At 41.9% G+C, this 13,131-nt stretch overlaps 1 protein-coding gene across 1 annotated transcript in view; it reads left to right on the top strand.

Annotated features, from left to right (window-relative positions):
- The window catches only part of LOC102212800 (protein unc-13 homolog B-like), an 85,759-nt gene that overhangs the window by 26,771 nt on the left and 45,857 nt on the right, over window positions 1-13,131 (top strand). The window contains exons 8-14 of the mRNA XM_013910196.1: window positions 1,513-1,732; window positions 1,815-2,042; window positions 7,248-7,389; window positions 8,585-8,754; window positions 8,904-9,019; window positions 10,067-10,230; window positions 12,359-12,509. Of these exons, the coding sequence (XP_013765650.1) occupies window positions 1,513-1,732; window positions 1,815-2,042; window positions 7,248-7,389; window positions 8,585-8,754; window positions 8,904-9,019; window positions 10,067-10,230; window positions 12,359-12,509 (1,191 nt within the window). The remainder of the gene's footprint in view (window positions 1-1,512; window positions 1,733-1,814; window positions 2,043-7,247; window positions 7,390-8,584; window positions 8,755-8,903; window positions 9,020-10,066; window positions 10,231-12,358; window positions 12,510-13,131) is intronic.

Genomic DNA, 13,131 nt, shown 5'->3' with positions numbered 1-13,131 from the left:
TACAGGGAGACTTGTCACCTCGATGCCAGCTAATGGGGACTCACGCAGACCTCAACTTATTTTTACAAACAGTCACACACACTTTTTCACACTTTTTTCCCTCCAACTGTTTTCCTGCTGTCATTATCCTGCAGCCATATTGTTAATCTGTGTGTTGGAGATCCAATATACTGTAGGCTCTGGATTTTGCTGAGTCAACTTCAGACAGCTTCATGTTTTAATGGAGGCAGGGGCAGACTTCATGTTTGTTTATTATAGTTCATTCTGCAATTCTTTTCCATGCCTCGCTGTGCCAAGTCATGATGGTGATTACATTATATATCAGAAGAAGCATTAATAATTAAAGTGCATAAAGTAGGTCACTGGATTTGGCAGAAAATGATACAGCAGAGGACAGGAGGAGTTTCAAAGGTTGGGGTTTTCTTTTCAGAGTATAATTACACATGAAAAATTAAGAGCCTCTTATTTGGATGAAACGCAGTTTACTAGAGTCCTACAGTGTAGAAGACTTGTGCAGTTCAAGTGCAATGCTAAAAATAGACCATGTAATAAATACCGGCTCGCCTTATAACTGAGTGACTTTAGTTTTAAGGCCATAGGTTGTGTTGGTGGACTGAACCGTATTGATGGCCTCTCACCTTTTTTCCTATAATATATAAACCTTCATGAATTGTGTTGCGGACTCTTTTTATTTTGTTGGATTCCGATTCCAAGTTTGTTTCTCACCAATTCAGAAAGCCTAAAGGTTCATCCTGTGGCAAAAACAGTCGCAGACAAATGGAAATCAGAGGTGATAAAATCACAGAAAAGCACAAAGTGAAATCAAAAGGTCAGATCAATAAAAGTGAAAGTATTGATACAAAACAGTCATTTCTATTAGTAACTCCACCACACCAGCATCTCTACCATGGTAATTATAAAGAAAAGAATAAAGAGAGCATTAACAATAATAATGACTCACTTGCCCTCGATACAAAATTCACCAAATCAAACTGGGCTTCTTGTCAAGGTGTCCTCTGGTCTTGTGTAGATTGTTCACCTCCTCCCACACTCCTCCTACAACATCAGAATTTAGTTCGTCAGAGAAAAGTCGTAGAATTTCAATCAAATTAATTGCTGTACATAATCAAAGCTCGCTGTAATTTTAAATGATACTTCCTTAAAATTACGCTGTGGTTAATTTTGACAGCTTTCCTGAATTACTTCTGCAGACCTTACTTAAATCAGACTACAGTGAACACAACTAGCTAATATATACTTTTATATAATTATGTATTACTAAGTGCGAATAGTATTTTGTGCATTTCTGTCACTGACCTCGTCGTCCTCTGTCTTGCCTTGTTTTGCATCCTCGCCTATTTGCTCCGTATCAGTCTCTAAGCTGTTGTCTGCTCCCTCAGTTTACTTTCTTTGGAAAATGTTTTAAAAAACCAGTCCTACTCCTCGCTTTTATGCTTCTTTCGGACGCACGTTCTCTTTATCGCTTCCTCTCTCTCTTTTTTCCTCCAACAGAAAAACCACGTATACAAGAAGACCCTGCAGGCTCTCATCTACCCCATCTCCTGCACCACGCCGCACAATTTTGAAGTGTGGACCGCCACCACACCCACTTACTGCTACGAGTGCGAGGGTCTGCTGTGGGGCATCGCCCGGCAGGGAATGCGCTGTGCAGAGTGTGGGGTCAAAGTGCATGAGAAATGCCAAGAGCTGCTAAACGCTGACTGCCTGCAAAGTAAGTAAAGTTATTAAACTACCTGACAGCTGAATTGTCATATTTATTATTGCTTCCTGTGAACTCGCTGCATCGCCTTCAGGAGCGGCCGAGAAGAGCTCCAAAACCGGGGCAGAGGACCGGACGCAGCACATCATCATGGCCATGAAAGACCGGATGAAAATCCGCGAGAGGAACAAGCCAGAGATCTTTGAGGAGATCCGTAAAGTGTTCAACGTCTCCAAGATGGTCCACACCCAGAACATGAAGAACATTAAGCAGAGTGTGCTGGATGGCACTTCCAAGTGGTCAGCCAAGATCACCATCAATGGTATTTACTTGTTACTTCTTATTTGAAGTTAAAGACCTAAACAGTTGCCTGTTTTCTCTACAGAGACCATTGAAATGTTTACGGTAGTTTTAAACTGGAGTCCAAATGCCGCATTTCACTACAAGGCATCCTTAATCTGCCTCTGCTTTTGTCTCACTTTCAGCTATTGAAAGATAAAAACACATTTACACAAACTCTCCCCAATATTTTCAGACTCCTGTTAGGAGCAAATTTCTTGCAGACATCCAGGAAAAGTAATTCCCAGATTCTTTTCACTCTAGTAAAATGTAAAGGTTCCCTTTTATAATTGACCCTTTAAAGCCCGGTAGCACTGCAATCACTTAAGCTAGCGCAATATTTTTTTCTGCATATGAAACCTGAGGAGTTGTACTTACATCTGATGCCATCAGCTTGTCCTTGGTCACAGTTTCCTTCCACATATAGCTTTGCAAAAACTGCATAAAAAGCGCTTGCAGCAACAAAAACATAATATTCCAGAAACACGCTTTGCAGATCCGATCAGCTGTTTGTAACACTTCCTATGTCCATCAGCGTGAACCATTGCATGTCCGCCATGTCCTGCCCGAAACCGGAAGTGACGCCATTTTGAGGAAATGTAGTTTTTACCATCGGGGCCTCATGAGCCTATACTGGTGTTTTTAAAAGTTATCTTTGACTTTATGACTTTCTGTGTCGTCTCTGGGATGCTGAGGACTCATATTGCACTGCTGGAAATATTTTATTTTGATGCATATGCTGTTATTTTGCAAATTTGCACTATAATATTTATTTTCGTTTTTCCTGCAGTGTATGAAAATTGGTGTATTTCAAAAATAAAACTATGAAGACACTTGAAATTAATTTCCTTTGGTGGGAAACTATTTTGTGCAACTTTTTTGTATTTACAGTTTTGAGGGATACGCCTGTTAAATTTCTCTAACTAGAAATATATGTTAAATAAACCAAAACGATTTTAAATTTTTTTGTAGTTTATTGCACTTTTTTGCAATTTCTATAATTACCATGCACTTAATGCAGACATTAAGTGCATGGTAATTACTCTGGCTCTGGAGGACTTGGTTCTATGGTAGGTCTTAAAGAGTTAACACTGACTTCAGCCACATTTAGTTTAGTGTATTTTAGTTAGGCCCCACATTAGTCAAAATAATCTCTGCTTATACATGGAAAGTATACAGTAGTTACAGCACCAGCAAGACCTCCACAGGCATCAGTGACAAATATGAAACTGGTTTGGATGGTGGGTTGCAAAGGGTCTTGCAGAGGCAGCTTTAGTCAGGCTAATGAGTTTCAGCTAAGGTGTCAGCTGATATGGGCTGGGATCACCTGGGATTGGCTGAGTCCCCAAGGTGTCATTAATGTCCGTTAGTAAATAAATTCTTCTGGTTCAGTCAACCAGGCCTCAGTGCACAATTTCCGACACTTTCCCAAAGAGTGACTGTGGGTGTTAGAAAGTTGGAAAAGCAAAGCAGTTTTTTTCATGCATATTCAAACCCGATGAGAGTTAGGAAAGCTGGCACAGTTGTCGCCGACACCTGTGTAAACCTGCAGCTGTGTAGAAGTGAAGCAGAGTGTCGCTGAGCCGGAGCGCGACAGGTGCTAAAAAATATCCACCCATATTCATAAAGCATCTTCTTTCCTCACACCGTCTACTGAGCTGTGCTGAAACTTTAACTGTTTATAGGAAGGAGTTACTAATTTGAACGGATTCACATCCCCACCTCTCTTCGCCGCACATCATCAGGACTGCCACTGTTACCAAAGCAACCAGACATATCACACCATATATTGGCAGCAGTGTTTCCATAGCAGCCATCACACCTTGTCTCCCCAATCAGCAGAGATGAGCTCGTTTAAAGATGAGATACAGGGACGGGCGTGGAGCTGCTGCTTTGCTGAAAATCATTCATAACCTAATGGCTGTCATTCACTTTCCTGCTGAACGAGGTCTGACAAACATACTCAACCAATTCTTGATGTGCAGTCATTGTCACGGCTGGGGCAGCAGTCGTGTGGTGGAATGAACGAGGAGCCAAGATGCAGATGGCAGTGGAGATGCAGGTGGAGATTTATTTACAGTGAAAACCCAGGTGAGGGCAGAACTGAATATAAACCTAAACTGGGAAAACTAACACAAAGCGAGGACACGAGGCGAGGAACAGAGAGACACGGAGACATACCAAATGATGCAGAAGCTTCACAGAGAAACACAGACGACGCGACACATACTATAAATACACACACCAGGTAACCAGGAAATGGCACACAGGAGGGGACACAGCTGGAAGTGATGGGCATAACGAGACTGACCTACAAAGTAAAACAGGAAACACACAGACTGTTTTACAACACAAAACTCGGGAACTCGAACAGAGCACAGAGGTAGGGATAATAAACACGACAACCAAACCCAAAGAACTAATACAAAATCAGAATAAACTAGAAAATAATAATAATAGACTCAAAGCGCTGGGTCACCGACCCAGGACCATGACAGTAATAGTTTTTTAAAAAGTACATGTTCAGAAGCTTTGGACGCATAATCTCTTTGTACAGTCCTCCTATCAGTGTGGCTGCTTGTAAGCACAAGAAAAGCTTTTCTCTGTAGTTGTAAATGGGATAAAACCCTTTAAACAAGTGAACTTTTTAAACACGATAAAGAAAAGGCTGCATGTGTCTATAAATTGATCAAGCTGTCTAAAACGTCAGTCATGTCATCCATCTGAAATACAACTCGAAGCGCTTTTAACTCGAACCCCTCTGGACTGACAGGAGATGCTTCACAGAGAGCTCTTTGAAGAGTCACTCGATTCCAGTAGGGAATAACCAATTTATATTCAAAATGCTCTTTAGCACAGAGACGTGGCCACTAAATGAACAGACAGCAAATATATGACTGGAACGTTATGGCTCATAACAGCATATTAATCGTACATTCGAACACACATCTCGTTAATCGACATTTTATTTGGGAAAAAACAGGAAACAAATGTTTAAAGTGAGAAAACGGACCATTTAAAGAAATTGGGTAATTTTGATGACATCATGTTTCCCACTGTGTGCAAACATCTGGGAACTGAGGAGACCACCTGCTGGACTAACAGGAGAACAATGTTGTCCCGTTCTTGTCTGATGGGAGATTCCTGCTGCTTCACAGTCCTGGGTCTTCTTTGCTGTAGTTTTAGTTTTGCGATGATGCAAACGTTCAGCACGCAGACTCTTCTACTGTGAAGCCGTGCTGTTGTTGTCTTGCTGAAATACACAAAACCTTCCCTGGAGAGAAGCCGGAGAAAGTCATCTGGCTGGGAGCATATGTTGAGCTAAAACCTCCTGAGCCCACGGAGCGATGCATGTGAATGCAGTTAAAAGGCTTTGCCCGTTATGCACAGAGATTTTTCAAGTTTCTCAGACTCTTTCAGTGATATTAGGCACTAATAATGGGATTTACATCATTCTGAATTTATTCCACAATTTTTAGACATCATTCTTTGCAGTGTGGTGAACGTCTGCCCAGCTTTACTTCTGAAAAACTCTGCCTCTCTTTTTATACACAGGCAGGTCAGTGACCTGTCGCCAATTAACCTGATTGTCGTTTTTAGTACCATTTACTTTTCCAGACATTTGTTGCTCCATCCCAACTTTTGGAGACGTGTTGCTGCCCTTGAATATGGTACATTTTCTAAGCTCAAATATTTAATTTGTTTTTTATGTTCTATTATAAATAAAATATGGGTATGCGACTGTCAAAGATTGCATTCTGTTTTGAATTATAATTTACTCAGCATCCCAGCTTTTTTGGTGAATCTGGCATCAACAATGCATTTTCTTCTGCTGAACTGCTGCTCGCGGGATGATTTTAGTATTTCAGGCCATTCTCTGTAAACTGTAGAGATGGCTGTGCAGGAAAATCCCAGCAGATCAGCAGTTTGTGAAATACTCAGACCAGCCTGTCCACAACTAACAACCATCCAAGTCCCTTAAATCACCTTTCTTACTCATTCTGATGCTCAGTTTGAACTTCAGCAGCTCATCTTGACTATGTCTGCATGCCTGCATGAGTGGAATTGCTGCCATGTGATTGCTCTATTTGAACATTTGCATTAACAAGCACGCTAACAGGTGTACCTAATAAAATGGTTGAGTGTAGATATTCATAAATGGCATAAATGTGTTATTCTTTTTTCTATTTTTAAAATTAAAAACAGATGTGATCGCCTGTTTACATTTCATACATGAACTGGCTTTTTTCAAATATTAGACACAAAAAACATGTCACACTCTTTAACTACAGTCAGTGTTTGCTGTTAAGCAACAGCTATTTATGGCCTGGGACACACACAGGTTGTGCAATCGGCATCATTTGCTACGTTCTGAATGATGAGACTCACCCTGAGCTCACCCTGCATGTCGAATTTCTGTCAATAACCTTCCTCCCGGTCCTAGAAAATGTGCGTGCATGTTGCTTAGTTCATTTGTCCTCAGGCTTCAGCTCTAGTTAAAGTCTGCAGCTATGAATAGTTCCCCTCATTAGTATGTGCTGCAGAAATCCCGCTTGCCTTCTCACCTGGATTAAAGTGACAGTGTGAGATGGCAGAAATGAAGTTGTCCCTCCTTGGTACCTGTTGACCTTCCGTAGTTGATAAATGTCTCCAGTCACAATTCAGATCATCCGTCTATCAAAAAAGTTTTGTGCCAGCTGACAGGAGAGAAGCCAAACAGAGCCAGGTGTCACAGAAACGGCTTTTCATTTATTGCTTGGTTGTTTTAGGAGAGTAAGGTACAGATGCAGCATACAGAATGCAATGTGCAAAAAGGAGATAAAAAAAGATTGCATGCCATGTGCTGCTGACACTACAGGCTTCACTACGCTCTGGTGCAACAGTGGGACCACATCATAGCCTCATGGTTTTTTAAAGCCTACTTTCACCACTTGTTGCACAAAACCTCGCGGTTATTTAAGATATTTAGTAAAAAATGTTACCCAACATCTGCCTGTGAGTCACGAGTATTGTGTTACGAGGCTTTGCATAACTGTGTGGGTGATATTGTGTGTTTCGATGTGTATGTGAATGAGAAACAGAAAGATGATGGTAGGGAGTAGGTGTTTGTTGTTCTTATGCAATTTTCATAGTCATTTTCTCTGTGTGTGTGTGTGTGTGTGTGTGCGTGTGTGTGTGTGTGTGTCAGTCGTCAGTGCCCAGGGTCTCCAGGCCAAGGACAGGACAGGTTCCAGTGATCCATATGTGACCATCCAAGTGGGTAAAACCAAGAAGAGAACAAAGACAATCTACGGCAACCTGAACCCAGTCTGGGAGGAAAAGTTCAGCTTGTAAGTGCAAGTTGCTGTTTTCCTCCAGGTTTAAAACGTAGTTGGAGCTGAAAGCTATGTGCCTCTGTCACGGTGACCCTGCTGTGCAAGAAGATGATTTGTAATCGTTTTCCTGAAGGTCCCGCACATCCATAGGAAACCCACACAGATGATTTCACTTGGTTCGTTAGAGGTCTTTTCAACACTGTGTGGGTTTGCACAGAGTATTCCTCGTGATCATCTTTGCTGTGTTGTTCCTGATCACAGCATCTTTTTTAAGTACCCAGTGGAGCCCAGTGGAACAGATGTAAAGGTGTGCAGGACTTAGAAATAGCAAAATGCATATACAGCAGTAGTATCAGTATCTGTGGTTCCTTTGGGTCCAATGGGTTGTGGCCTTGGGATCATATATCCAGGCAGATTAATGCCTGGATTTTCATCAAGTTTTTATGTTGTGGTCTAACATTGTTTCCATGAGGGAGGCCTGACATGTGAGGTGTGTGATTGTGCCGCAGCAATGGTGGGCGGTACGTTTCAAAGTAACACCCACGTCAATGTCTAGACCAAAGTTTCCCAGGAAAATCCAACTTTAAAGGCAGCAGTCATGTTAAGCACGTCTCCTGTCAGTGGGTTGAATGTTGTGGATGTTCTGTTTGATAGACGTTTGTATGCCCTCCTTTGGTTTTCATTGACTTTATTATATAATCTGATTAATAAGTAAGGAATATTTGAACAGCTGCAGACCAGTGTGGGTCAGTTAGCACTAATGCGTCTTATTAGCTTTTGTCTGGTGCAACATTGGTAGCCCTCTCACTTTGTATATTTATATGAATTTTAGAGCAGTTAAGAAGTTTAAAACTTTCCTCTGTACGGATAAAGCACATAAGAAGAGAGGTTTGGAGATTTAAAATATGCACGATGTAAAGTTGCGTCACATGCACTTCAAATTGATTTTAATTATATATTCTGTCTTCTTCAAGCTATATTTCAGCTTTGGGTTAGGACATCTATTTATTTTTTTTAATAAATATAGCCTTTTTTTTTCCTTCAAATTAATGAGTCAGTAGCTGCTGGCTGCAGAGTGATAAAGCATGTGGTTCTTAAATCATTTCAAACATATGTTTATTTGCTCTGGGCTTGCAAATGCCTCACCTCAGCTGCGTGCTGCCACATGTGTCAAAACAACAGCCCACCCACCTGTTCCCTGTCTGCACAGCGAGTGCCACAACTCATCAGATCGGATCAAGCTGCGGGTTTGGGACGAGGACGATGACATCAAGTCGCGAGTGAAGCAGCGTCTGAAGAGGGAGTCGGACGACTTCCTGGGACAGAGCATCATTGAGGTCCGAACGCTCAGTGGAGAGATGGACGTGTGGTATACCCTGGGTATGTAGTCACTCAGAACTCAGAGGATTATGGGAATAAATGTCTCAGAGTGTTTGTTTGTCATCTAAGACCTAAAGAGCATCTCAAATTTAACTCTGAGTGATGTTTCACTTCAGAGTAATTGTGTCTGTGTTTTTGTCTACTTACAGAAAAGAGGACAGACAAGTCGGCGGTGTCTGGTGCCATCCGTCTTCAGATCAGCGTGGAGATTGAGGGAGAGGAGAAGGTGGCGCCCTACCACGTGCAGTACATGTGCCTTCATGAGGTAAAGGACATCAAACATGTCGTGGGGACACTGACTGTATTTGTTAAACAGTTTGCTATGCTATAGTTTCTATTCAGATGAAGCTATCAACAAAGAAATGGTTAAAACAGCTTTCACAATTTACCACATAAAAGAGAGACCACGGCACGAGCACAACGATTATGGTCGTGTGCGATAAGTCTGTTTACAATTGAACGGGGTCAGGTTGACAATTACATGCAGTCTGTGTGTGACAATACTGCAGTCAGCTGTGATAAATCAGTGCTGTGTACACAGAGACATTAAATCAGATTGAATTAAACAGAAATTCAAATTAGCTACTTACATTTAGAGTCCAGCCAGAACCTCACAGGTTTGAAACTGAAGTTTCTCCACAAATAGAGACGCAGTGTAACTGCACAACGGCACGGGCGCTCGGTGACCTTGTTTTTATATGAATACAACCAGAATATAACCAGCTGAGTCACGTCTCCTATTGTAAAGAGACTCGTGGCAGTCAGTCTGTGTGATCTGTCTGCATTTATTGACCAGATGGCAGATTGGATTGTTTGGAAGCAGGTTGCCTCCCACCAGTAACCCTGCACGCTCAACCTCTGGCCAATCAGTTGGTCACTGCAGCTTTTTGCTGAAATAGAAAAATATCTGTGCAATCACTGATAAACCACTGATGTTTCCTGGTCACATAAATGTTGCCGTGCCATTTTTACTCCATTCTTACTGAAACATAACTACAGAAACAACAATAAAAACAAAACAGCTTGGGGGCAGCAACCGAGAAAGACTGATCACCTTCAGATTTCAGGTGAGAGGAGGGCACTGGAGGAATGACTTTTGATGGTTTTGGTTGTGTGAAAAGTCTTGGAGCGTTTTTCACACCTCTTTGGGATTTCTGTTTGAAATGGAAATATTCATAAATACTTTTTGAGGATCAGTAGACACACGTCTGAGTCTGTTTGCTAACACAAAACAGATTCCTAAAATAAACAAAGTTGTTTCATGTGGTTAATAATTACAGTTACATTTTTAAATTTTAAATCCTCTCTCTAGAATACGTTTCACTTTACGACGGATGTCGAGGGAGGCGGCGCGGTGAAGATCCCGGCCGCTCAGGGAGACGACGCGTGGAAGGTTTACTTTGATGAAGTGCAACAGGAAATTGTGGATGAGTTTGCGATGCGTTACGGCGTTGAGTCCATCTTCCAGGCCATGACGTAAGCTCTGTTTGCAAACTTACCGAACACTTGACTACAGTCCATCCAACAGGCTGTGATGTGAGGTAGATGTATCAGGAGGGGCTCGTTGGTATTATTTGTGGACCTGTGTGTCTCCTGCATGTTAATGTGATGGGAGGCATTAATGTCATGAACTATAAACAACATGCAAATTAGTTTATCTCACCTAATGAGAAAAGATGACCCCTCACCTCAGAGATTTCCCTGCTGTTTGGTTGGATCATTGCAGGCAGGGGCACAGAAGCACTCAGCAAGCATTCATACACACATCCTGGTTTAATTGCATTAATAATGTCAGAATTTGGGCTTAAAGGGACGTGTGTTGGTTTTGTGTGCTGGGAAAAGGAGCGCAATCACATAACGCAATCATGTGGGGAAATATTGAGTGAAGTGAAGCTGTAAGCAGAAGTGGGCCCGACTCTGTCCCAGCGGAAATGTGGATATGAGCCGTTCAATGACACAGCCAAATGAAAGTGGTGATTGGAATATACAAGAACACTGTGGCCATTATAGAAGTCTCACTAAGAACTCGGTGAACCGAACAGCTCCTTCACCGATGAGGAAATTAATTTATTCACCTGTTTTTAGGACCCTGTCTAACATTTCACACACTCTAAATGGTATGTGTGTATTTGTTTGTACCAAACAATTTATAATTTTGTGGATAAGTTTAGAAGCAATTTGGCATCCTGCAAAAGTGAGGTTCTTAGGGCTCCGCTTCAAACTTCCACACTGGGAAACATCAATGACATCAGGGGCCAGACACTTGCAGCTTCTGAGATGTTTTATTTCAGTAAAAAGAAATTAAATTTCAATTTCCCTAAAAGCTTGTTCACATACATTATGCTCCACTTAACACATAAAAAAGTCATCATGTTAGTCAACTGAAAAAATGCATTCTGATTACGTTTTACGTGAAGGTTGCCGCACAGTTGCCATACAACTGGCTGTTTAATTAAATGTAATATATTATTTTTCCCCCTCAATATGACAACTCAGTGTAGTGTCTGCTTTCTGCGTGAGAAAGTTTGTTTTTATCATGTAGTTTCTCTCCTCTTTACAGCCTCAGCTTCTCAGAAAAAGCTACCACTCGCAAATACTCATATTCTTTTTGCAGCATCTTCCACTGAATGAGCCATTTCCTCTGCGACAGTGAAACCTGGTTTCATCACTTTGAGATTTGGCTCAAAGACAGTTCTTTGCTGTAGCTGCATGCATCTTTTCAGTTCAGTGGCTTTCTGAAACCTCTCCACCCCCTCGTATGACTCCACATCTTTTGCTGGCGTGTGGATTCAAAATGACAACACAAAGAATATGAGATCATCTTGTGACGCGTGGATACAGGGGCCAGTCTTTAGAGTGAACAAAGGAGTTCCCATTCTCCAGCCTCCGTTAAAACTGGCTGCCTTCAGCATCAGCTTTCCTGTTTTGTGTCATTCTGTGTTTGCTACATTGGTGCTAAGATATTTAGACCACAGCCAAAACCAAGTGGACCAAAACTGATTCAAATGTAGCCATGGGGACAGAAAAATGCTTGCACGTCTCAGATTTTATTCTACACCCTGGGTATGTTTGCACCCAACTCAAATCCATTTGGTCCATCCATATCCAGTTTCCTTTAGCTTTTTTTGGGGTCTTCAGAGGGTTTAAAATACTGTTTTACTCCCCCCCCCAATGTTAAATCATCATTGGCAATATTAATTTCGGGTCCACACAAGAAGTTTCCTTCTTTCTTCATCTTCATTGACTTAATTTTTTGATCATTTCCCGTCCGTCTCTCTTTGTGTCTTTTGTTTTTCACCTTCTCATTATGTTTCGCTATTTCCTTCCTGCCTTCCTGCGTCCACTTCAATTACTCTCTCCCTTTTCTCCGTAATTTATATCCTCCTCCTGCTTCCACTGATCCCCCCTCTGGCCTCTTTATGTCTCATTCTCGACCTTCTTACCCTCTGTCCTCACCTGTCTTATCCTAATTGCTTACCCACCTTCCTTCCCGCCTCTCCATAACCACTTCTGCCTTTTTTTAACCTGCTAACTGCATTTATATCCTCAATCTTCCTTTCTCTTTCTCCCCTGCCCGTTTCCCCACATTTCTTCTCCTGCTCAGCCAATTCTCTTGCCTGTCCTCTAAGTACATGCTGTCAGGGGTGCCGGCAGTGATGAGCACCCTGCTGGCCAACATCAATGCCTTCTACGCCCACCCCACCGCCTCCACCAATGTCTCTGCTCCAGCCAGATTTGCAGCCTCCAACTTCGGGGTAAGTGAACACCCATCACGATAAAATATAAATGTAAAGTTTATCATCCAGTGAGAACATTTTGGGACGTGGTAAAACTGCAGTAATTCTCATGCTAAACTAAAAAAGACTAAAGAGATAGTTTATTAACATGATGTATTAACTGTCAAGAGCTTCAATGAGAGGCAAGCTGATTAAACACACACACTATGACTCAGAATAAAGGCTTAGAGTGAATGAAGCTGAAGGCTGAGATGAGACGTTTGTAATTCTAAGTGTCAAATATTGGGTAGCAGTGGTTGGCTCGTTTTCTCTTTGTTAGCTTTTTCTCTTCAAAAAGTTACATAATAATGGAGCTCTATTATTTCTGTGTCTGTCCTTGTGGTAGTGGAGCTGAATCAGTCTGTTAGACAAGGTGCTCTGCTGACTGTCCAGTAAGTGTTGCAGAAGGCAGTGAGGATTATCCATGAAGCTTCAGACGTGTGCCAGTCACAGAGCCAGTGTTCCCAATTACTTTATTCAGTCTGTTGGTGTCACCAGCTGATGATGCTCCCCCAGCAGACCACAGCTCTAGATGCAACAGAGCTGTGGTCTGTTAAAAAACCTCCAACATCTTGCTGCACTGCACAGAGACATACAACAC

Source organism: Pundamilia nyererei, unplaced genomic scaffold (assembly GCF_000239375.1).
Source record: "Pundamilia nyererei isolate P.nyererei 1_Seehausen unplaced genomic scaffold, PunNye1.0 scaffold00038, whole genome shotgun sequence".
NCBI classification, from domain to species: Eukaryota; Metazoa; Chordata; class Actinopteri; order Cichliformes; family Cichlidae; genus Pundamilia; species Pundamilia nyererei.
The sequence above is the reverse complement of the archived record's forward strand: the minus strand, read 5'-3'. Positions and strand labels throughout refer to the sequence as shown.